Source organism: Grammomys surdaster, unplaced genomic scaffold (genome assembly GCF_004785775.1).
Source record: "Grammomys surdaster isolate TR1022 unplaced genomic scaffold, NIH_TR_1.0 192, whole genome shotgun sequence".
NCBI lineage: Eukaryota > Metazoa > Chordata > Mammalia > Rodentia > Muridae > Grammomys > Grammomys surdaster.
In genome coordinates, this window is record NW_021604637.1 from 3,392,007 (window position 1) to 3,418,090 (window position 26,084).

A 26,084-nucleotide genomic window follows, 5' to 3' on the forward strand; every position below is an offset into this window, starting at 1 on the left:
ATGTATTAGACAAATTCTCTACTGTTACCAGATTTAAATTAACGAATTAGGCACCTTGTGTCTATAAAGAAAAAAAAAAAAAAAAAAAAAAAAAAGGCACTGAGCATTTCCTATAGTTAGGGGGCCTTGATCTCATGATACTTCACTTTCTTCATTTCCCAGTGTAGGAATCAGAGGTGAGAGCCACCCTACCTGCCTAATTCTTTAATTTAAATCTGGTAACAGTAGAGAATTTGTCTAATACATGCAAAAAGGCCCCATAGCACTATGAAGACAAGGTTTGAGAGTATACTTAACAGACACCCCTATTCTGAAAAAGGAAAATGAAAACTGGGGTATAACCCAGTGATAACAATACCTGCATAAAGGAGAAAGATGGCTTAGCAGTTTAAAGCACTTGTCCTTGCAGAAATCTGAGTTTGACACTTAGTATCAACACAGTGGCTCATAACTCCCAGTTCCAGCGGATACAACACCCTCTCTTAACACTAAGAAGACCAGGCTTGGATGTGGCATATACATACATGTAGGCAAGATACTTATATATACAAAAATATATAACAAATTAACCTTTTAATAAAAGGGGAACACTTGCCTAGCATGTAAGAAACCTCACTTTAGGCCGAAGGAAGGTTGGTCATGGTCTTTCTTTCTTTTTGTGTATGGGTGTTTTACCTCCATGTATGTTTGCAAACCACTTGAATGCCTGATGCCCATTAAAGATCAGCAGAGGGAACTGTAGCCCCTGGAACTGAAGTCAACTCCCATGAATCTTCATTGGCCTTCCCAATACATACATGTTTGGCTTGCTCTGCAATCTCTGCATGGCTCTTCTCCCACTTTTGGCCCCTGTTGACTAGGTCAGCAGCATGAGATAAGCTGTACCCCTCCAGAGGAACTGTGGTACCATCTTGTGGGCCTGGAGGTCCATCCAGTGAGGAATCTTGAGCTATATGTTGGGGGGAGATGCCACCTGCCCCACTAGAAGCTGGAGAACTTGATGAGGCAGGGGATACAGGATTGCTGCCTGTCATGCCGTCCGACACCATCTAGAAAAAAGGAAAATGATAGAGGAAAAGGATGCTAAGCATTGTGCCAAATGTTTTAAATATATTTTTTATATTCCATTTTACAACAAAAAAATGCAGAATATAGTATCATACCACTCTCATTTTTATCACCATAAACATTTTGTTGTTGTCTTCTTTTTTCTTTTTGGTGGGTATCAGAGGGAGGATGCTACAGTTGAAGACAAGGTTTCACTGCATCTGGCCCGGGATTTATAATCTACCTCCCAAGTGCTGGATTTACAGGGTAGTGTCACCACATCAAGCTTGAAAAGTATTTTAACAAATTAAAATGGCAGAGCCAAATTTCGGGTAGACTTTTGACGTGCTAGACTAACATGCTGGCTGGGCGGTGGTGGCGCACGCCTTTAATCCCAGCACTTGGGAGGCAGAGGCAGGTGGATTTCTGAGTTTGAGGCCAGCCTGGTCTACAGAGTGAGTTCCAGGACAGCCAGGGCTACACAGAGAAAATGTCTCGAAAAAACAAAAAAAAGCCTGACATGCTGATACATACCTAAATTCAAGACTTCTACTATAGTGATAGAAGTAAAGCGCTCAAAAACTTGCTTGTTTTACAAGACTACTATAACATACAATTTCTTTTGTTCTTTTTGTCCTTGAGATCTTGAGATAGTCTTTGTACTCACAGAGATGCACACATGTCTCTGCCTCAGGAGTGTTGTGATCAAAAAAAGCATGCTATGATTTCAAATTTAATAGTCCTTTTAGGACCTTGATTTTACTCACATAAAGAGAAGTAGGGCAGATTCATCTATGCAATTTGAGTTAATATAAACACTAGGAAAAAAGTCCCCTAAACCTCTTCACTGGTGATATAGAGGATAGAAGGAAACTCTCTTCTCAAATACCCACACACTACTTTACAAAGTATCAACTATAAAAGCAATAATCAATAATTGGAAAACAATGCCCCACTGAAATATGATAAATGAACTTACTCATGAAACCCAGTACAATACAGAAGTCTCAATATGCCTCAAATTCCTACCCCAGCTAAATGACTAAAAACTATGTATCAAAATTTCTAATTAGCTAAGAAAAACTCTAAATATCAAATCCATTGGAGCAATGCAAGAGTGCTTCCTTACCTGGATCATGCAAAGCCCTGCACTCAACTCCCAGCAACATATTTGAAAGTCCAAAAGGATATGGCTCAATGTAAAAAGAGTTTGCTTTAGCATGCATGAGGACCTAACTTCAAAGACCAGTACAGCAAATGAACAAACTATCAATTGAACTAGCTATCTATGGTGGTATAGGTATATATAATCCCAGCACTAAGGAGGCTGGGATACATGAAAGAAACTCCCAATTCCCACCTCCATTTTGAAACAGGGTCAAATGTAGTTCAGGTGAGGCTGGATATCCTTTATATATATATAGCTAAGAATGGCCCCCAACTTCTTTTGTTGTTTTTTTTTTTTTTTTCAAGACAAGGTTTCTCTGTGTGGCTATCCTAGAAATTGCTCTGTAGACTAAGCTGGCCCCAAACTTAAGAGTCTGACCTCTCTCTGCCTCCAAGTGCTGGGATTAAAGATGTGTTCCACCACCACCCAGCTGACCTCAAAGCTTCCTGTTCCACCATTCAAAGTACTGGGATTACAAGTCTATGCCACAATACCCAGTACTATGCACATAGTATTGGGAATCAATGCAAGGCCCAATCCTGAGCCTTGTGCATACCAACTAAGCTATACCCTACCCCCACAAGAAGCCATGTCTTATTAAATGCAAATGTAGATTTAATTAATTTAAAAAACACTCCCCACTTTACATTCCCATGGTATGAGGAAAGAAACAATGCCTCAGTTAATGCTTATTCTGTTCCAATTCCAAATGAAATTAAACTATTCCTTTTTTTAAAAAAAAAAAATTATTTTATGTATGCGAGTACACTGTCACTGTCTTCAGACACACCAGAAAAGGGCATCAGATCCCATTACAGATGGTTGTGAGCCACCATATGATTGCTGGGAATTGAACTTAGGACCTCTGGAAGAGCAGTCAGTGCTCTTAACCACTGAGCCATCTCTCCAGCCTAATTAAACTATTCTTAAAGCCTACAGTCTTAGAATCACTTGCCCAATCTCCATTAACAGTTTAGCCTAGACCTCTCTTTTTTTGTTTTTCATTAATTTGAGTCAGGGTTTCTCTGGGTAACCTTGGCTGTCCTAGAATTTGCTCTGTAGTTCAAGCTGACCTTGAACTGCCTCTGCCTCTCAAGTACTGGGATTATAGGCATGTGCCACTTCCTCCTGGCTTAGCCTAGACCTTCTTATGGTAAGAAAGACCCGTGTCTTTCTTTTTTTTAAATAATTTTTTGAAGACTTATTTAGTTTATTTTATGTATGTAAGCACACAGTCACTGTCTTCAGGCACACCAGAAGAAGGTATTGAATCCCATTACAGATGGTTTGAGTCACCATGTGGTTGCTGGGATTTGAACTCAGGACCTCTGGAAGATCAGTCAGTGTTGAGCCATCTCACTAGCCCATGAGTCTTTTTTTCTTTTTTTAGGTTTTTTCGAGACAAGGTTTCTCTGTGTAGTCCTGGCTGTCCTGGACCTCACTCTGTAGACCAGGCTGGACGCGAACTCAGAAATCCGTCTGCCTCTGCCTCCCAAGTGCTGGGATTAAAGGCGTGAGCCACCACTGCCCGGCTTTTTTTCTTTTTTAAAGACAGGGTCTTACTATGTAGTCTTTACTGGCCTTGATCTCATTGAGATCTGCCTGTCTCTGCCTCTGAGTGCTGTAATTAAAGGCATGTGCCAGCACACCTCTCAAGATCTATACTCTTAGAAATCAACATCATTATTATGTAAAGTAGAAGTAAATATTTGAATCCAAGCAGGAAACCAAGTGCCTTTCTTTGATCACAGCACTTAGTAGTCAGAGACAAATAGAGTTCAAGGCCAGCCTGGTCTACAGAGCAAGTTCCGAGACAGTAGGTGGAGAAACTCTTATCTTAGAAAACCAAATTAAAAAAGAAAAAATTAGGCCTGACATGTTACACCCCAATCTATCTGAGAACTAAAGAGAGTCCAAACTTAGGTGGGTAATAAGACCTGCAACACCACTTCTGTCTCAAAGCCATGAATTAGTTCACAGAAAATAATCAAAGGAAACTTCCCCACTTTCAAACCTGTGTCTGTAGGATTGGGAGCTGAGGATGAGCAGGGGAGGGGCTGCTCTGCATGGTCCCACTCCCAGGCTCCTTGCTGGATGCCTGAAGAATGACTGGGTTATCACCGTTGCTGCAGGCCGAGTGGCTGGTGTCCGGCTGCAGGGCATGCTGGGAGCTGGCCTCATTCTGGGCCACCAGCCACCGGGACCTGCCTTCCAGGGCCCGGGGCCCACCAGGGCGTCCCAGCCTCCGCTCAGGTCCACCAGCCTCTGGAGTACCTACAGTTGGATAAAAAAAAAGAAAGAAAAAAAGTAGAAATAAAATTAAAGGCTATTAAAATAATTGTTTGTTTTTGAGACAAATAGGGTCTTTCTTATTCTACCATCCAGGCTGGCCTGGGACTTACTATCCTCTTGCCTCACCTTCCAAAGTGCTGGGGTTAAGAACTGTTTTCAGGGATAGGGTAGCTCAGCTGGTTCTGCCTAGCACTCATGAAACATGGGTTCAATCCTTAACCCTGTATAAACCCAGCAGAGTGGCACACACCTTCAATCTGAAAGCTTGGGAGGTAAAGAAGATCAGAAGTTCAAGGTCATCCTTGGCTATACACTGACTATGAGACCCTTTCTCAAATGCTACGTATCCCTATGTTTCTTGGATATTTACTATGTATCAAATACCTGGAAGTACTTGCTTAGCCAAAAGAGGTAGGACAGACATATCTATATCTGTATATGCTTATATTGGCAGCTATTTGGAACACTGAGACAACTGTTTGAACATAGGCATTAGAGACCAGCCTCAAACACAGAATAAGATCTTATTTCAAAAGAAGAAAGATGCTAGATAGTTGTGGTACATGCCTTTAACCCCAGTACTCAGGAGACAGAGGCAGGTGGATCTCTGTGAGTTTGAAGCCAGCCTGGTATCCAGAAAGAGTTCAGGACAGCCAGGGCTACAAAAGAAGTCCTATCTCAAAAAATAAAAACAATAGAAAACAAAACAACAACAACAAAAAAAGAAAAAAGAACCCCCCCCCAAAAAAAAACCAGAAAAAAAAAAAACAAAAAGAAATATGTCAGGAATGGTGATTCATACCTATAATCCCAGCACTTAGTGAGCGCTAAGGCAGAATGACTGCTATGAATTCAAAGTCAGCTTGGACTAGAGACTGAGAACCTCTACCCTTAAAAAGGAAAACAGGCAGAGAAGGAGCAGGGAGAAACAAGCTGAAGACAGAGCTCACTTGGTAGGATATTTGACTAGTACCCTCAGAGCCTGAGACTTCATGCCTAGAACCACAGAGAACTGAGTCTCATGGTGGTACACTTGAGGCACTCAAGTACACTTCTCAGCTATACAGATTGAGGCCTGTTAAACTATGTGAGATTCTCAAAAAAAAAAAAAAAGAGAGAGAGAGAGAGAGAGAGAGAGAAAACGAAAGAAAAGAAAAGAAGAAAGATAATAGTAGGAGAACTTAAATCCAGATAGCCTTGTTCCAAAACACTGAAGAAGCCAGGTTACTGGCATAGGCCTTTAATTCTAGCACTGGGAAGCAGAGACAGAAAGAAATCTCTGAGTTCAAGGCCAGCCTGATCTACAAATCAAGTTTTAGGACACAAAGGGTCACACAGAGAAACTCTGTCTCAAGAAAAACAACAACAACAAAAAGGAAAAAAAAACAAATAAGCAAAACTAAACCAAACAACAAAACCACAGAAAAATATAATACTCTTAGTGCTCTCCCTGTTATTGCTACGGTAACACCTTCCCTTATTCAGCCCCAGTTCCATTGTACCATCACCAAACCCTCCATAGAAAAAACATCCAATAACCATTTACAATTAACCTATTCTCTCATTATTTCATACTGTTTCTCTCATTAACATCAGCACACAAAATTGTATCTGAAAGTGAGCTCACCTGTGTGAGCAGAGACCACACCCCCTGTGAAAGTCTGCACTTCCACGGTGCCGTGCTGTAATGAAGGAAATCACACCTGAAACAGGAGAAGAAGCAGCAGTGAGGACGCAACCCACATCTGTCAATCCATACCCATCTAAGGCTACTTACACCAGTTTTACTGGACTTTAAAATACACCCAAAGTCATTTCACATAACAGTAACAGGAAAAGCTCAGGTTTCAGAAAAATAAAACAGTAAATTGGGCTAGGCTGTAGTTCAGTGAGGCCTTGGGGGTGGGTGTGAAGCAGTCCTTCAGTGATTTAAGAGTATCTATTGCTCTTGCAGAGGTTCTGGGTTTCATCCCAAGCACCATACAGCAGCTCACAATAGCTATAATTCTAGTTCTAGTGGACCCAAATTATTCTTCTGGCCTGTTTGGACACCAAGCATGCATGTGGTGTATATACATGTTGTGGCAACAAATCAAATCGTGGTTTGTATGGAGAATTTTACAGGGTTTTATGGAGAATTTCACAAGATTGTACATTCTGGCTGAACAAGAGCAAAGAAGAAATAAGACAACAAAAAGTTTTAAAAGCTAAAAGTATTTAAAGCTCTGACAGACAACCGAAGGACAGAAATGTCTCAACTAGAAGTTAACAAAGCCTGCTGGATGCCTGACAGCTTCTTTGCCTTTTCGTGAGAACTTAACAGAAATGAGGGTGGAGTTCCCCAAAACAAAAAGCAAATAGTTGGTCACAAAGTAAAGGACCCTTCGAATGCAGAACGAGCCAGCTGAAGCAGCCAAAGAACTTAAACGAAAGAGCTTTTTAAGCACACATAAGTCAGGAAGGCTCCAAGGAGATTCAACAGCCGGAAACAAGCAGGGTTAATATTCAAGACCCGGAAGCATTTGCCCAGTTAATTCCTTATCTAGATGCTATGCTGCCTTGATTCATCCTCCAGAACATTCCGAGGATTGGAGGTAATCCAAATCCAGGAGGCCTGAACTACTGACTCCAGCCTTCATTATCATCTCCCAATACCCCTCAGAACACTGACCCAGCATGACCCTTGACCTCTGCCAAGTTTTTACTACCCAGACAGTAGCCCCGCCCCCTCACGGTCGCCCACCCCACCCAACGTGCGCGCCAGGCTGGGGGAGGGGCCTGCGCGTGCGCGGCTGGAAGCAGGGTGAGCCGGCAGCGCGCACGGCCTAGGGGGGGCGGGGTTCCCGCCAGAACCCAATTCCATAGACTGGGTCACAGGACTCAGAAGTCCGCGTCCGCCAGCGCCCCCACATCAACAGACCGCAAAAGGCTCAGGGAGGAAGAGTTCGTGCGCAAAGTCTCGGTCTCCTAAATGGATTATGGTGGGCACGCGCCCGGACTATTCGTCTCATGCACCCTCTCCTCTTCCTCTCCCCTGAGGGGAGGCAGGTTGGTGGGCGGGCAGAAGCGCACCTGGGTCCGTCCTCTCGGGGGTTTGCTCGCTCACGCACGCGTGCGCAGAAGGGCAGGAGGGGGGCAAGGAGACGCTCCGACACCAGGTGCCACTCGGCCTGACACCCCCCCCCCAACACACACACGTCTCTATGAGCGCGCGCAGGCAACCTCGCTCACCGGCCCCAGCGCCCCGCTTGACGGTGCGCGCGCAGCATCCCGGGAAGGTGGGAAGAGGCGCTCATAGATGCGCGCGCAGTCACCCGTCAGGGGAGGGGAAACTGTGGAGCCTCCGCCATCTTGTCTCCCTCTCCTTACCTGCGTCCTCGGGGGCGTGCTCACCACCCCCCCTCCCGCCGAGGAGGGGGGAGGGCCCCCTCTTGGTCGCCGCCTTCACCGCTTTAAATCCCCCAAAGGGCCGCAACGAGAGCCACCCCAGTGCTCCCACCGCTTCTAGTCACGCCACGAAGATGAGATGAGTGAATTGAAGAAAAAGGAGACGCTACTCCCAGCGACCCTGCCGCCGCCGCTGCTCCCGAGGCCTCACCAAAATGGCCGCCGCCGTCTCGGCCGCCACCGCCACTAACACCACCACTACCACCACCACCAAGGCTCGTTATCGCTACCGCCAGAGCGGCCCGTCTTCTCGCGATACACAGTAACTGGAGGCTGGAGGGGCGGGTAGGCTCGCGTGCTAGCGTAGGACTATGGGGCGCAAAGCAAGGTGGGAATTGTAGTTCGCTCCGACGCTCCATGCTGGCCCATCGTGCTTCAATAGGTCTGAAACTTGTGCTGAATTGCAGCTGCCCACTGCACCACCCTTTGGATTTGGGAGTTTTTGTTTTTGTAAATCACCCAGTGAAATGAAACAAATGAGTAGAGGAGCCTAGACCTCCTGATTCCTAAAGCAGTTTTTTTTTATTTGATTTTTAAAGGCAAGGTCTCACAATGTAGCTTTGGCTGACATGGACTCACAATGTAGATCAAACTAACTTTAAATTTACAAAGATGCTCCTGCGTCTGCCTGGGATTAACATGTGCACCACCACTACCAGCTGCAGTCGACTTTATAGCACTGGTTTCCCAAGAGCTCCCAAACATCTGTGCCATTGGTTTGCAGTCTTTTACCTTAAGAACTATTTTGAGAGGTTGAGAACGTAGCTCAGTGTCTAGAATATTGGCTACTTCCTCTTCCAGAGGACCCATGTTCTATCTCCAAACTAAAGAAGCTCCTGTCTGTAACTCCAGTTTCAAGGAGTCTGACACCCTCTTCTGGCCTCAGAGAGCAATGCACAAACATAGTACACAGACATACACGCAGGTAAAACACCCATTCACATCAAATAAAAATCCTTAAGTTAAAAAATAAAGCCGGGTGGTGGTGGCTCATGACTTTTAATCCCAATAGAGGCAGAGGAATCGCTGATTTCAAGGTCATCCTGGTCTACAGAGCTAGTTCTAGGACAGCCAAAACTACAGAGAAAAATTTTGGCGTCTAGGGGGAAAATCCCTTTGAGAATCTGATACTCCCTCCCCATTTTAAGGATGCATTTATTATCAGCAACAGTTCCAAGGAAGAGTTTGAGCCCTTCCTTGGTTACATAGCAAGATAGTGCCTGAAAAACTAATAATTAAGAAAACAAGATAAAAATAAATCAGAGATGGACAAGTGAGAAGCCATTGTGGGAAAATGGAAGTTGAACAGAGACTAGAAGATTCTTTACAGCTAGGTATGGTAGCATATACGCACAATCCCAGTTTACTGGTAGAGGCCAGCCTGTGCTGTTGCATAACTCAATACACACACACACACAAACACAGGCTAAGAGTCTAAAATTTGGGCTGGTGAGATGGCTCAGTGGTTAAGAGCACTGACAGCTGTTCTGGAGGTCATGAGTTCAAATCCCAGCAACCACATGGTGGCTCACAACCATCTGTAATGAGATCTGATGCCCTCTTATGGGATGTCTGAAGACATGGACAGTGTACTCAGATATAATAAATAAATAAAAACCTTTGGGCTGGAGTGAGTGGGGCTGGAGAGAGAGGGAAAGGGGGGAAAGATTCTAAACTTCAAGATTATTCTGTCTAAAAAAAGGACATGCATATAGTCTTGTAGTAACTATGTGTTGCTTTTTTCACTTTAGGACTTTAAAGTTGTGTGTGTTTGTTTAAATAATTAACAGAGGCAGAGCTGGAGAGATGGTGTAAGTGGTTAAGAGCACTGGCTGCTCTTCCAGAGAACTCAGGCATTGATTCTTAGCACCCATATGGAAACTTGTAACAGTTTCTAACTTTAGTCTTAAGGGCATTTAAACCTAGTACATATACATTCAGGCAAACACTCATAAAATAAAAATAAATTTTAAAATTATAGAGGTAATAATGTTTGCTTTTGTAAAAATAAATGTAGTATGAATTATCAGTAAAAGGATTATCTGAAAAAAAAAAACTTCCTCATATGTTCTCAGTACTCTGTCTACAGTACCCTACCCAGAAGTAATCAGTTGAGTCCCCTATATCTAAATAATACCATGCTATAAATTGTTTTACACTTTTGTTTACACTTTGGCAATTTATAATTGTTTTATATTTTGCCTTTTCAGACTTATGATATCTGGAAAGATATTAATAAAGATAATAATGGGGCCAGGTGTGGTGGCACCTTTCATTTCATCACCCAGTGGGCATTAGCAGGGAAAATCTCTGAATTCAAATCCAGGCTGGTTTACATAGTGAGACCCTATTATGTCCTGTCCCTATCCCACACCCTACTTGTCCCTATATGCCTGCCCCCAGCAAAAGAAAGAAAGAAGGAAAAGAAAAGATTAATGTAGGTAGTGGAAGAGAGATGGCTCAGGAGTTAAGAGTACTGGCTGGCTGAGCCTAGAGGACCTGACTTTAGTTCCTAGGACCAACAAGACAGCTTGCAAACATCTTGCCTCTATGCCACTGCACATAATGCACAGACATACATACAGGCAAAACACCCATACATATTCAAAAATATTGTAATTTTTTTTAAATGCTGGGTATGGTGATGAACAACTCTAATTTCAAACATTCAGAAGGCAGAAACAGAGAGATATCTGTGAGTTCAAGGCCAGTTTGGTCCACATAGTTCTGTTTTAAAAATCAAAGTAGTAATAATAATAAAAGATGTGTGCTAAGCTTTACCTCACTTTTTGAATAGCTAAAAGCTGGGTGTGGGCTTCCTCTGGCACCAGGCATGCACAGGGTACACATACATACATGCAGCAAAACATTAATATTCATATAAAAATTAAATTTTAAAAATTAGGGGCTCAGTGGGTAAAGAGATTTGACACTAAGCCTCATATGAATTTGGTGACTGAAACTCAAAAAGTAGAAGAATAAGGGTCTCTATTTCAGTTGGTAGAGTGTTTGCCTAATATTTGTGAAGCCTTGGGTTCAATTCTTAGTGTCATTTTAAAACAGATGTGATGGCATACAGCTATAATACGGCATACACTATCATTCTGGAGGAGGTGGCAGGAAGACACAAAATTCAGGACTACTTAGCAAGTCTTGAGACCAGCATGGGCTATATGAAATTCTGCTAAAAAAAAAAAAAAAGACTACCCCAGTCGGTAGTGTGCTTCTAGTGCATGCACAAAGCCTTAGGATGGCTGTCAGCACTACACAAAAGTTGCTATGAAAGTGCATGCCTGTAATTTAGTACTTGAAGGTTGAGGCAAGATGATCTCATGAGGCCACTCTGGTCTACATAGTGAATTCCCAGCCAGTCAAGTGTATATGGTGAGACCCTGTCTCTGGAAAAAACAGGGAGGGGGGTTCCATGTTCAGATGGTGCTTGCTTCAACTGGAAATGATATCCTAGCACCAGGGAGGTGGATACAGGAGGATCAGCAGTTCAAGGTTATTCTCAACCACTTCACAAGTTTGAGGAGAGCTTGAACTTAAACCCTAAGAGCTGTGATTCAGTATCTGTAATTCTAGTACTTAGTAGTTCAAGGCCAGCCTGGGCTATGTAGTTTCAAGCCAGAATTGGCTAAGATTACACACCTGTAACCCCAGCAAATGAGGTAAAGTTTTGAGGATCAGGAGTTAAGAGTTATCTGAGCTGCCAAGTGAGTTTGAGGCAAACCTGGGTTGTATGGGATCTTGTTTCAGCCCCACTCAAAACCAACAACAAAAGATGCCAGGGGTGGTGACACAGTAGTTCACTAGCCAGCTTTGATGGCCTTTTGCAAGTAGCACAGATAATTGATAAAGATGATGGCAGTCCTTTGGAGGATAGTCCTATACAGAGTCAACTTATATGAGGCTAAAGAAGGCATCTCTTAATGGTTAAGAGAACCTACTGTCTCTCCAGAGGACCCCAGTTCTGTCCCAGCACCCACACGGCATTCACACAGCTGCCTATAGCTCCAGTGTCAGAGGATCTGATGCCCTCTTCTGGCCTCCTTTGAGCACAAAGCATTTATGTGGGACACAAACATACATAGACAGCTAAAACATACATAAAAGAGAAAAATAGAAAAAGCATGAGCATATATCTTTGAATGTCTAAATAGATCTGTAATATATCCTCTTCATATATATAATGCTCATAATGACATTCAATATTTTTTTTTTTTTTGGTTTTTTTTTTGAGACAGAGTTTCTCTGTACAGTCCTGGTTGTCCTGGAACTCACTCTGTAGACCAGGCCGGCCTCGAACTCAGAAATCCACCTGCCTCTGCCTCCCAAGTGCTGGGATTAAAGGCGTGCGCCACCACTGCCCGGCCTGACATTCAATATTATTAAAATAGCTTCATACTTGTTTTTTTTTTTTTTTTTTGAAATGACACCCTTCACAATAGTTGCAAATAATATAAAATACTTTTTTTTTTTTTTTTAATTTTGGATTACATCCAGGGCCTATACCAGGCTAGGCCAGTTCTCTGAGTTCTATCCATAGTTAACTATTTTACATCTAACTATTCATATTGTGAAATTCTTTACTCAAAAGTAAAAAAGATATTTATCTGCTTCCTTTTAAAATGCTCTCTCTGTCTCTCATCACTCTGTGTGTATGTGGGGGTGTTAGTATGTGTATGTATGTACATGTTCCTGTGTGGCTGGGTAGATGGATGTTCATATGTGTGAGTGTACTTGCATGTGTGTTCACATGCATGTAGAGGACCATACCATCATACACTTGGACATGGTGTGAGTATATAAACACTGATTAATCAATACCTCTCCTTTTAACATTCTAAACATCTTTGATTTATACAATAGGCCCAGTTTGTTTGTTTGTTTGTTGTTATTGTTAAGGACATGCATCTGCATCACTAAAAGCACTCCAGTTCATTCGAAGCCTGGCTCTGAAGTAGGACAAAGCTTGGTGTGCTGGCCAGTGTCTGTAATCCCAGCACTCTAGAGACTGAAGGAGGATGAAATTTTTGAAGCCAACACAATAGAAAAAAGAAAAGCCAGTGTGGAAGATGAGTGTTGGGGCATACCTATAATCTTGCAACACTCCAGTGGGAGCTGGAAAATCATCTGCAGAGATCAGCCTAGCTAGGACCACATAGCAAAACTGTCTCAAAAAAATTTGGACAAAGAGCCTGAGTGGTAGTGATGGCACAGCTTTTAATCCCAGCATTTGTGAGGGAGAGGCAGGCAGAGCTCTTGAGTTCAAGGCTAGCCTGGATTACAGAGCAAGTTCCAGGACAGCCAGGGCTACACAGAGAAACTTGTCTTGGGAGGGGAAAAAAAAACCCTTGGACAAACATACTCGAAAAAACGGGTTGGGGAGACCTATTTGTTGGTATAGTGCTTGCTATGTAAACACGAGAACCTGAGTTTGAACCCCCATCATCTGTATAAAAAGCCTGATGCAGTGATAAATGTCTGTAACCCCTTTACTGGTGGTTGGACACAGGTGGCTTCCAGGGACAGGCAAGCTAGCCTAGCACAAAGGGTCAATTCCCAGCTGAAAAAATAAGGTAGAGAGGCTGGGAAGATGGTTCAATGATTAAGAGCACTGATTGCTCTTCTAGAGGACCTGAGTTCAGTTCCCAGCATCCACGATAGCTCACCATGGTCTGTAACTCTAGTCTCAGGGGCTCAGACTCCCTCTTTTGTCCTCTGTGGGCACCAAGCAGGTATGTGGTATACAGATATATATGTAGGCAAAATACTGATACGTTTAAAAAATAACCTTTAAAAAATATGGTGGACAGCAACAGAGGAAGATTGGCCTCTACTTCTCATGTATCTATGAGGACACTACCAAGAAGGGGGGGTGGGGAGTGGCAGACATAGCAAGATTCAAAAAAAGTGAGATGATGATATGGGTTAGATCTGGGCACCTAAAAACCTAATAAGACCGTCATATCTAGTTCCATAAAAGGAAGTAGTTGTAATTGTTCAGAATAAGCCTGGAGTCTTACTATTTGGGGGCAGCTAACCATGCTCCACTGTTGAAAAACTTCACTGCTGCTGCTTCTCTTTCCTTCTCTCCTCTTCCTCCTCCTCTTCCCTCTTCTTCTTCTCTCCCCCACCCCCTTCTTGTCTTCATGTATCCCAGGCTGGCATCAAATTTGCTTACTTTGTAGCTGAAGAGTCCCTTGAACTTCTGATCCCTGAGTCTCTACTTCCAGATTGCAGGGATTACAGGCGTGTGCCACCATGCCAGTTTTTATGTGATCGTGTTATAACAGAGCTACACCTCCAGCCCCTGTACTCTGTAGTAGTTTTGGGTTTTTGTTTGTTTTGTTTTTCTCCATGTAGCTCTGGGTGTCCTAGAACTTGCTCTGTAAACCAGGCTGGCCTTGAACTCAGAAATCCACCTGCCTCTGCCTCCCAAGTGCTGGGATTAAAGGTGTGTGCCACCACTGCCTAGTTTGTAGCATTTAAAAAAAAATAAAACGTTTTGTGTGTGTGTGTTTGTATGTGTGTGTGTTGGTGCCAGGGGGAAAAAATCAAAGGTTGTACTGTACCATTAAGCTATATTGTTATACTCAAAATTAAGCATAATATTCTAATTTTCCTTTTGAGATTGAGTGTTGCTCTGTAGACTAGGCTTATGTGAATTCACCATCCTCCTACCTTTACCTTCTGAATACAGAGATAGGTGGACGTCACCATACCTACTGCCAACGCTAGTCTTTTTTGAAAAGATTTCTGCAGGGTAGCTAGAATTCCCCTCAAACCTTCATCAGTCCCCCTATTCTTCAGTGCAATAACAGTAGTGAGGCTACAGGCATGGACCACCATGCCCAGCTCCGTGTATATTTTCCCCTATGATTTGAGTGTGTGCTCATGTTTGTACTTACATGTGGTTGTCAGATCCCTTGGGGCTAGAGTTATAGGAAGTTGTCAGCCACCAGATGTAACGCTTGCTGGGAACTGAACTGTGGTCCTCTTGCAAGAGCAAGTACTGTTTTTTTTTTAGGGGCCTGGGGTGGGGGGACAGGTTCAAGGCAGGATTTCTGCTTTGAAACTCATTCTGTAGACCATGCTGGCCTCAAACTCAGAGGTCTGCCTCTGTTTCCCAAATGCTGGGATTAAAGGTGTGTGCTACCACTGCCAGGCAGCCCCTCTGTATTTTTAAATAATGTAAAAAAGTCCGTACTAGAGACAGACTAATAGTATTAAGAATTCTCCTCCCCAACCCCCCCCAAATTCTTCCCCTTTACGGATCAATAACTCTTGTAACTCCATTAAGACAGGCTTTACAGAAGGAACAGATATGTTTTCAGAGATGTGAAGTTACTTATTCAGCCAGTCAGTCCAGAGCCCATCCACTTCCATTAATTTGAAGGATCCTGAACAAAGTGGACGGGCAGAGGCACGAAGACTCCTAAGACAGAGCCAGAGCCCCGGCCGACTCCGAGAGCAGTGGGAGCTGATGGAAGCATTTGTCCATCCTACCAGCACTGTCCAGTGTACTGGGGTTCATGACTGCTAGATTTGCAGAAAATGGTCAGTGGTTGACCATCATGGCCAGGGAGGGCTCATTATCAGTATCAGACATGGTAGCCTCTTACAAGAGTCATCAAGCTCAGTCAGCTCATTGTTACCACAGACCCCTTGGTGAAGGGGGCATTCTGTCTCCTAAATTCTTATTTTTGAGCATTTTGGAGGAGGTAAAAATTTATGTTGCTTAGTGGGGAAAGGGCTTTAGCTCAGTTGATCTAGTGCTTGCCTGACATCCATAAAGCTTAAGGTTTGCTCCTTTGTACTGCGTAAATTGGGTGTTGTGGTCCACACCTGTATCCTCAGTTACACAGTAAGAATGATGGTAGCCTGTAACAAATTAAACCCCATCTCAAAAATGTTATTATGCCAAGTATGGTGTCACACACGTTTAATCCCAGCACTCAGGAGGCAGGCAGACCCCTGTGAACTAGGAGCCAGTCTGATCGAAATAGGAGCCTGTCTCAAGAAAACAAATGTCAACATTTAACATTTTTACATGTATTTCCTTTTTATTACCATTATGTTTTGAGACAGGTTTTCTCTATGTAGTCCTTGGCTGCCCTGAAATTCACTATGTAGACCAGGCTGACTTTGAACTCATAATAGAGATCTACCTGTCTGTGCCTCCTGAGTGTTGACATTAAAGGTGTATATGGCACCATGCTTAGATTCTTTTAAAATTAAATGTGTGTGTGCACCTGTGAGTATGTGGCCATGACTGCAGAGGCTAGAGACATCAGGTTCTCCAGGCACTTGAGTTAACAGTGGTGAGGTGCCTGATGTGAGTGCTGGGAACCAATCTCAGGTTCTCTGGAAGAGCAGAAACTTAAATCACTAAACCATCTCTCTCAACTCCTATTCTTCTTTTTTCAATTTACTTTTCAAATTAATTTATACTACAAAAAAAACCAAAAAAACAAAAAAACAAACAAAGCTGGGTGGTGATGGCGGCGGCAGCGCACGCCTTTAATCCCAGCACTTGGGAGGCAGAGGCAAGTGGATTTCTGAGTTTGAGGCCAGCCTGGTCTACAGAGTGAGTTCCAGGACAGCCAGGGCTATACAGAGAAACCCTGTCTCGAAAAACAAAAAATAAATAAATAAAATTAATTTATGTGGAAATGTTTTACCTGTATTTATGTGTGTGCACTACCTATGTGCAGTGCTCTCAAGGGACTAGAGGAGGGTGTCAGATTCTCTGAGACAAGAGTTACAAATGGTTGTGAGCTGCCATATGGGTGCTGGGAACTGAACTCAGGTCCTCTAAAAGAGCAGTCAACCCTCTATTTTTTTCTTGAAGTGGACTAGGGCCTGGTGAGATGGCTCAACAAGTAAACACACTCTGCCCCATGCCTTATGATCTAAGTTTGATCTTTGGGCTCATATGGTGGAAGAGGAAGAAGAGAACAGACAACTCCTGCAAATTGTTCTCTGAAAAAGTGTAGAAAAATTTTAAGTAGATTGGGACTTGATAATTTAATTAATAAAACGCTTTCCTTGAAACACAAGGACATGATTTCAGTCCCAGAACTCACATAAAATAGCTGGGAATAGGGCCAGCAAGATAGCTCAGTGGGTACAAGGTGTTTGCCACCAAACCCATAAATTCTCTGACCTCCACTTGGGTACTGTGGCACACTTGAGCCTCTACAAAATAAATGTTATTAAAAAGAAAAAAAAAGCTAGGGCCAGGTATACTGGTGCACACTTTAATACTGGCACTCAGGAAGGGAAGCAAAGGAAAGCAGCGGCAAGGGAATCTCTGTGAGTTTGAGGCAAGACACCTGACATTGACCTCTGTCCTCTATATTCATGTACACATGAGAGACCTTCACTGTAACAGGGATCCTGGAACAAGGGACTCCATGTGAAAGCCAAGGGAGTCTCCTTAAACTTGAGTTCATAATAGCATTGTTTTGAGGAGTCATTTCGATCACGCTAATGGGAGATTTTCATAGTAAATGAGGCTGAGCATGCTTAGTTTCAGAACCTTTCCACACTCTCTATCAACTGTCTGTAAAGCTAAAAGGATTGTAAAATGAGAAGTTGGAAGCTGGAGAGATGGCTCTGGTTAAGGGTTCCAGGGTCATTTCCCAGCACCCAAATGGAAGCTCATAACTATCTATAACTACAGTTCTAGAGAATATGTAGCCCTCTTCTGATGTCTAGGTACCAGGCACTATTATAGTTAATAGACATAAATACAGACAAAAGACTCATGAAATACAAATTTTAAATAAAAAACATTGTGTGTAGTGGAGCACACCTTTAATCCCAGCCCAGGCAAGTGGATCTCTTGTGAGTCTGATGAGTTCTAGGTTAGCCAGAGCTACAAAGTTAGACACTGTCTTAAAAAAGAAAAAACTCAGGCAGTGGTAGCCCATGCTTTTAATTCTAGCACTCAGGAGGCAGAGGCAGGTGGATCTCTGAGTTTGAGGCCATCCTGGTCTACAGAGGGAGTTCCAGAACAGCCAAGGGCTACACAGAGAAACTGTCTCAGAAAAAGAAAAAAAAGAGTAAAAAGATTCACAGGATATTTAAAACATTTATTTACTTATTATGTATTGTTTGCATGGGTTCAATGGTGTCCATTCAGAAATCAGTAAACACATTGTCAGAATTGGTTCTATCCTTCTACCACGTAGGATCTGGGGAATCAAAGGCTTGGTGGCAAGCTCCTCTACTCCCTGAGCCATCTCACCAACCCTGTGGTTTTTGTTGTTGTTGTTGTTTTTGGTTTTTTTTTGACAGAGTTGCTAGAAATCAAGCCTTGCTATTAAGTGCTAAGTTGCTAAGAACTTGGCTTTTTTCCTGTGTGTGTGGTATAAGGACAGAACTAAATGAAGGGTTGACACGTTAGGCCAGCACTAACTGTACTCTTAGTTTAGAAAACCTAGAAAATCCCTTTCCCAGAGGCATCCTTTTTCCCTAGTTTCCATTAGCCATGTCTCTGAACCTCAACTTGCCCATCTTTCTTTTTCATTTTTATAGTACTGGGACTTGAACTCAGAACTTAATGAATGCTAGGCAAACACTCTACCACTACACCTACAATTTGCCCATTTTGAAGTAGTGAAAATTACCGCTTGAAAGCTGGCTCAGTGGTTAAGTATACTTGTTCCTGCAAATACCCAGATTCGATTCCCAGTACCCACATGGAGGCTTACCACCTCCTTGGGGAGACATGCATGTGGTGCACAGACATAGGTGCAGGTAAAACACTCACACATAAAATAATAAAGTAAGGTAAACAAATACAAATAGTGAAATTATTATTATTTGCCACTAGGGGGTCATGTAAAGAGGAACCATAATAGGTAAGTGCTCTACTAATGAGCTACATCATTACTCTTTCTGGCTTGTTTTTGTTTTGAGACAAAATCCCAGGTTAGCCTTCAGCTCAGTTATCTCGCCAAGAGTGATCTTGAACTTTTTCTTTTGTTTTTGAACCAGGGTCTCACTATTTAGACCTGACTAGCCCATACTCTGCTGTGTAGACCAGACTGGCCTCAAACTCAGAGATCTACTCACCTCTGTCTCCCAAGTGCTCGTATTAAAGGATTCACCACTACACCAGGCAGGACCTTTCATCTCTTTATTCTCTTACCTCAACTGCCCAATACTGAGATTACCAAGGTATAATATCATGCCAGGTATTCAACCTAGAGTTTCCTATATGCTACACAAGCCTTCTACCAACTTAGTTACATCCCTGGCACTGCCTCATTTCTTATCTTTTGAACTACAGCCAGTTTAATTTTGCTGTGTACTAAGTTCTGTGCTAAGCAACCTTTATTTGCATGCATTATCCTGTGTGTCGCAGACACCTGTGTCTAGAGTCCTACTTTCCCACCAGTAACAGATTATATCTAAGCCATAGGATTCCCAAGCAGTGGAGGACTCTGGTGTCAAAGCTTTCAGCCCATGTTCTTAATCAACTCAGACTCCTCCTCCTTTCTGCAACCTGAGATAGACTCTGCCCACCTCAGAGCCAATTTTGAAAGATGCACTTCCCACACAAACTGCATGTAGGTTAGCACTCTCATCACAGCTCTCAAAGACTCCTTCTGGAGTTTCTAATCAAAAAGGCATCTCCAGCAAGGATAGCGAGCATTTAAAATCGACATTTTATTTATGTGTGTGTAGGCATGCATGCCACAGGACATGGAGGCCAGAGGACAACTTTTGGGAATTGATTCTCTCCTTCTACCATATTGGTCATGGTATTGAATTTAAGCCTCTGTGGCAAGAACTTTTATTCAAGGAGCCATCTCATCCCCTTTCCTCTTTTTTTGTTTTTGTTTGTTTGTTTGTTTGTTTTTCGAGACAGGGTTTCTCTGTGTAGTCCTGGCTGTCCTGGAACTCACTCTGTAGACCAGGCTGGCCTTGAACTCAGAAATCCACCTGCCTCTGCCTCCCAAGTGCTGGGATTAAAGGTGTGCACCACTACTGCCCTTTCCTTTTTTTTTTTTTGAGACAGGGTTTCATGTAAAGTTCGGTCCATCCTAGAACTTACTCTGTATACCAGGTTAGCCTTTAACTCATGGAGATCCACTTGACTCTGGCTCCCTAGTTTTAGAATTAAAGGTGTGCACCACCATGCCTGGCTGTGGGGATATATTTACACCAGCACTCAGGAAGCAGAGGCATACAGATCTCTGTGAGTTTGAGGCCAGCCTGGTCTACATAGACAGTTCTAGAATAGCCACAACTATATAGTGAGACCTGTCTCAAAAAAAAAAAAAAAAAGCAAGAAGCTAGATGAAATTATTAAAACTCCACATCTTCTTGGGAGGCAGAGGCAGGCAGATTTCTGAGTTCGAGGCCAGCCTGGTCTACAGAGTGAGTTCCAGGACAGCCAGGGCTACAAACAGAAACCCTGTCTCAAAAAACCAAAAAGAAAAAAAAAAAAACCTACACATCTTGGTGGTGCTGGAGAGATGGCTCAGCCGGTGGTTAAGAGGACTTATGCATATGACCTGTATTCATACAGTACCTTACAACCCTCTACATAACTCCAGTCACAGGGGATGCAACACCCTTTTCTGGACTCTGCAGCATCAGGCACACATATAATATGCAGACATATATGCAGGCAAACCACCCAATCACATAAAACAAGTGAAAAATTTTTATGTTAAAAAATCCAACAAAAACCTCTCTCTCAATCAAAGCACAAATAGCTCATGTATGTAATTACAGCACATGGAAGCAGATGACATAAGTTCAAAGCCAGACCCAACTATTATAGTCTCCTGCTTTGAAAACAAAAATTAACAGGTGGGTATGGTGGTTATCTGAGACGTCAAGAGGGAGAGGCAGGAGGGCCAGCCAGTCAAGCTGAAATGCAAATTCCCTCTTAAAAAATAAAGCAGAACGGGGCTGGAGAGATGGCTCAGCAGTTGGCTGCTCTTCTAGGGGTACTGAGTTCAATTCCAGCAACCACTAGGTGGCTCATGACCATCTGTAATGGGATCTGATGCCCTCTTCTGGCGTGTCTGAAGAGAGCAACAGTGTACTCATACATTAAATAAATAAACCTTTTTTTTTTTAAAAGTAGAACCCAGGCAATGGTGGTACAATGTGCGTGAGTCCTGATACCAATAATGCTAAGTGAATGAAGCTAGTTATAAGATTATGTAGATTATGTAAGAATTATATCAGTTGTTGTTTGAATTTTAAACTAAAAAGTTATTTGGAGACTGGGTTTCAGTATGTAGTCCTGGCTAGCCTGGAACTTGCTATGTTGACCAGGATGGCCTTACAGATGATTATGTTGCTATATATGTGAGTGCTGGGAGCTGAAGCTGTGTACTTTGCAAAAGCAATAAATGCTCTTAACTGCTGAGCCATCTCTCCAGCCCCTTAATCGTCCCCTATCCTACATAGTCTCATATATCCTTTGCTGGCTTGTAACTCAGTATATAGCTGAAGATGACCTTGAACCCTGATACTTCTTAGTGCTAGAATTAGAAGCATTCACTGTTACATATATTTGTAATGTAAAATTTAGAAAAATATATTTGTGTATCAGTATTTGCCTGCATGCATATATATGCATCATATTCATGCCTGGCACCAGAAGAGAGGACATCAGAGTCCCTGGAACTAGTATAAAGACTGTTGTGAGCCTCCATGTGGGTGCTGTGAACAGAACCTGGGTCCTCTGCAACAGTAGTAAGTACTCTTAACCACTAAGACATGTTTCTAGCCATTAAAAAATTATTTTGTATATGTGCACTAAGTTCAGATACAGACATATCAGATCTCCAGGAGCTGGAGAAACAGGTGGTTGTGAACTCTTTGACATGGGGGTTAGGAACCAAACCAAATGGGCCTTCTGGAAGAGCAGTATATGCGCTTAACTGCTGAGCTATCATCTCTCCATTCTCATATCTACTTTTATGTAGTGCTGGGGATGGAACTCAGATTCATTCGTGGAGTCAAACACTCTGCTGACTGAGCTATACCCCTAACCTCACCCTTTCCTTCAGCCTTCTCTGTTTATCATTGTAGTACTCCAGACCAGGACTGTACCACAACACCTGGTGTGGGGTACAGAGTTGCATTTTTAGTTACAAGCAAGAGTCAAAACAACCTGTATTTGTGCTGAGCTTCAGGTCACTTACTTAGGCCCCACCCACACAGGTTTACTGTCTGGGTAAAACTAGGCACGGTGGTGCTGTAGGTTTAAGGCCAGCCTGGTCTACATGGAGAGTTCCAGGACAGCTAGAGCTATCTACCCTATCTACTTAGTGGGAGAGCTTACAATACTGACAGAAAAAGGTTGTTCAAGGTCATCCAATGGCTAGAGGGATTATGGCTCAATGGCTAAGAGTACTGCCTGCTCTTCCAGAGGTCCCAGGTTCCTAATACCCACATGACAGTTTAAAAACAATCTGTAATTCTAGTCTAAGGAGATCTGGTGCCCTCTCTTGTGGTCTCCAAGAGCACAAATATACATGCAGAAAAAAAACACATACATATAAAATAAAAATCATATTAACAAGTAGTACATTGCTCTAGATTCAGGATTACAGACAAGGCATGGTAGTGCATGCTTTTAATTCCAGCACTGGGAAGACAGGAACAGGGGATCTCTGTGAGACTGAGGACATCCTGGTCTATATAGTATATTCCATAAACTATACCATATAGTTAGTACATTATATAAAGTATATAGTGAGATCCTGTCTTAAAAACACCACTCCAGGGCTGGAGATGACCCAGCAGTTGCACTGCCTGCTCTTCCAGAGGTCCTGCGTTCAATTCCCAGCAACCACATGGTGGCTCACAACAATCTATGTTGCAGGATATTTTATCACACTGTGAACCTAGAGATTGTGTTATTTACTGTTTTTAGTAATGCTGTGGCTCAGCCTTAGCACACACTTTTTATCCAAGAGCTTTCTACTTGAATATTGTAAACAGGATTAAATAAAGTCAACCATAGATCAGAAGTTGAGCAAGCAGCCAGTTGACAGGAAAGTGAACACAGAATTATTAAGAAAAAAACCCATAAAGTTAGACTTGGGAGGACGGATACAGAGACACACAGTAGAAGAGAGGGGATAGAGTTTGAAGGTTGTTTGAGATGGCATGACAGAGGGGCATTCCTGTTAGGATGTAGGCTGAGGAGGTCAGGTGGGTGCTTTTTCTGCCTCTCTGAGCTAGCAGGCTTTCACCTAGCACATGGCTCCTGAGTCTTCATTGGTAAAATTGAACAATTGAGATTTTGTTTAAAAACAACATACCTATAATGAGATCAGATGGCCTTATGTCATGCAGGCATACAAGCAAATAGAGCATTCACATACATAAATAAATCTCAAAAACACCAAACCAAAACCCACCACCCCAAAGATTGAAGATCTTATAGCTATCGCTGAATATCGTGATACTTGGGAACTTAAGGCAAGAGGATTTCAAGTTGAAATCAGCTTGGCTATGAAGAGATTGTCTCAAAAGAATTAAAATTTGTATGTTTTTTTTTAATTAAAAAATTTTTTTTAAAATTTGTGACAAGGTTTTACTATGTAGCCTTGGCTGGCCTGGCATTCACTATATAAATTAGATGGCCTTGAATTCACAAAGAACCCCCCTGCCTCTGCCTCCTAAGTGCTCAGATTAAAGGTGTATGCCATCAAATTTGGCCAGAGATTACCTATGTCATCTGATGTGGGTACTGGGAATGAAACTGTGAAAAAGTAGCAAGTACCCTTAACTGTTATGTCTCTATCCCCATTACACACACACACACACACACACACACACACACACACGCATATACATACATGAATGACAGTCTCATTATGTAGTTTTGGCTGGCTTTCAACTCAAGAGATCTATGTGCTTCTGCCTCCCAAGATTAAAGGCAGTGTGTCACCACACCTAGTACTGTATGTGTACAGTGTTTTGCCTGCATGCTTGTCCTCTGTGTGCCACATTCCTGCCTGATGACCCCTAGAGGCCAGAAAAAGTTACAGATGAGTATAAGCTGCCAGTAAGTGCTGGGAATAGAACCTGGACCTTCTGGAAGAACAGCCTCTTTCTTTTCTTTTCTTTTTTTGGGTTTTTTTTTTTTTTCAAGACAGGGTTTCTCTGTATAGTCCTGGCTGTCCTGGAACTTACTCTCTAGACCAGGCTGGCCTCAAACTCAGAAATCCACCTGCCTCTGCCTCCCAAGTGCTGGGATTAAAGGTGTGCGCCACCACCGCCCGGCAAACAGCCTCTTTCTATTTGTTTGTGATATGGTTTTTGTGTAGCCCTGGTTATCCTGGAAATTTCTGTGTAGACTATGATGGAACTGAATCCAAGAGATCTCCCTGCCTCTGCCTTGGCAGTATGGGGGATTACAAGTATATGCCAAACCTGCAGTCTTAATTGTGGAGTAATCTCACCAGCCCCCAAATATTCCTAATAACCTTTTTGTTTGTTTTTTTCTAGACAGTTTCTCTGTGTGGTTCTGGCTGAACTAGACCTTTTTCTATAGACTAAGCTGGCTGCAAACACACAGATCTGCTTGGCTGTCTCCCAAGTGCTGGGATTAACACACAAACCACCACTGGTACACTGGTAACACACAATACATTGCCCTGGCATCTTAGTGTTCATTATTGCTACTGTGCTGGGCTTGTTTTAGCAAAGTCGACTTCCTAATATCAGCCTCCCTATGGGAATTAATTTGGGCCTAGTTTTCCTTAAATACTGACAATTCTTTCTGGAGTTGCCCTGAGCATGGATCAAAGCTTGCAAAGAGAAATCAATGGGGCTGGTGGCTAGGAGCCTAGATAAAAAAGGCAGCTCTTAAATTCTTTGCATACTCAGCACCCACATGGCAGCTCACAGCCATCCTAACCCCAGGTTCAGAGAATCCAACATCCTCGTTTGGCCTCCTGGAGCACTGGGCATACAAAAGTGCTTTAATTTTCTTTACACAGTATGTTTGTTGCTCTTATTAATAGAATGCCAAGTGCCAGGTAGGCTAGAATTTGCTTATTCTGTCCCCTGCTACTAGTTTAGGACTTAGTACAATGCATGGAGTCAATAGTAGTTTATGGGGGCGGGGGGCAGCTCATTTGAATTGGGTGCTGGTGAGAGGTAGAAACAAAGGGAGAGGTGGGAATCAGGCACACGAGAGCACTCCATTGGAATGTCAGAGTGTATGTGGGGAGACATGTCAGAAAGGTTGGACATACCCTGGTAGGTATTTTAGTAAACCAAATATGGTGGCTGAAACCTATAATCCCAGCACTTGGAGGGTAAAGGCAGGATGACAAAGGCCAGCCTGTGGAGGGTACTTAGTAAAACCATGCTTGAAACATGAAAAAACAAGTTAAGTATAAAATGGAGGTTACAAACTGGTTCACAGAATCAATCCCACTTTTCAAAGTATTTCAAGCAGTCAGAAAAATAATTTGTGGAATCAAGGCCTGAGAACAGTGGTTTTCTGAATCAGTGTGTATGGAGTTTTGTATTTTTCCTCTCACCACATGCCCTCAGGTTTCTGTTTTCTTTACCTTTGCAGTGTACCTTCCCTAACGTGTCTGGTTCTGAGGATCCCTCCAACCCAAGGTTTTGCATATGCTGGGGAAGCATTACCAGTGAACTAGATCCCCATCTTACTACTTTCCTTGACCCAGGGCCTTGCTATGTAAGTGCAGCCATGGTGTTTGTGAACCAGTAGTTCCTGCCTTTGTCTCCTAAGTGTTGGTTTTAAATTTTTTTTTTCTTAAATGTTTTGAGTCAGGATCTCTGAAGGAAAGAGAACTGCCACCTCTGCCTTCCAAGTTCTAGGATTAAAAGCATGTGCCTCCACTTACATCTTAACTTTTGTTTGAGACAGGGTTTCTCTGTGTAGACCAGGCTGTTTTTGAACTCAAGAGATCTGCCTGCTTCTGCCTCCCAAGTACTGAGAGTAAGGGCAGTATGCTACCATGACTGGCTAGTTTTTTTGTTTGTTTTTCTTTTTTTTAATCATACATTTAAAAAAGAGATGTTTATGTGTTCTAATGTCTTCCTGCAGGGATTAATGTGTACCATGTACATGCTTGGTGCTTGAGTATATCAGAAG

The 26,084-nt window shown here is 42.8% G+C and overlaps 1 protein-coding gene across 3 annotated transcripts in view; it reads right to left on the reverse strand.

The window, feature by feature from the left end:
* Srcap (Snf2 related CREBBP activator protein) overlaps positions 1-8,137 on the reverse strand; it is a 50,967-nt gene extending 42,830 nt beyond the window's left edge. For 2 of the 3 annotated variants that reach the window (XM_028769460.1, XM_028769459.1), the window contains exons 1-4: positions 7,877-8,136; positions 6,135-6,210; positions 4,230-4,489; positions 798-1,049 (exon numbers count right to left, since the gene is read on the reverse strand). In XM_028769460.1, coding sequence (XP_028625293.1) covers positions 798-1,049; positions 4,230-4,283 — 306 coding nt within the window. In that variant the 5' untranslated portion in view covers positions 4,284-4,489; positions 6,135-6,210; positions 7,877-8,136. Of the gene's footprint in view, positions 1-797; positions 1,050-4,229; positions 4,490-6,134; positions 6,211-7,876 lie in introns of all 3 variants that reach the window. The other variant, XM_028769461.1, reaches the window with a different exon arrangement.
* Positions 8,138-26,084: the final 17,947 nt, after the last annotated feature.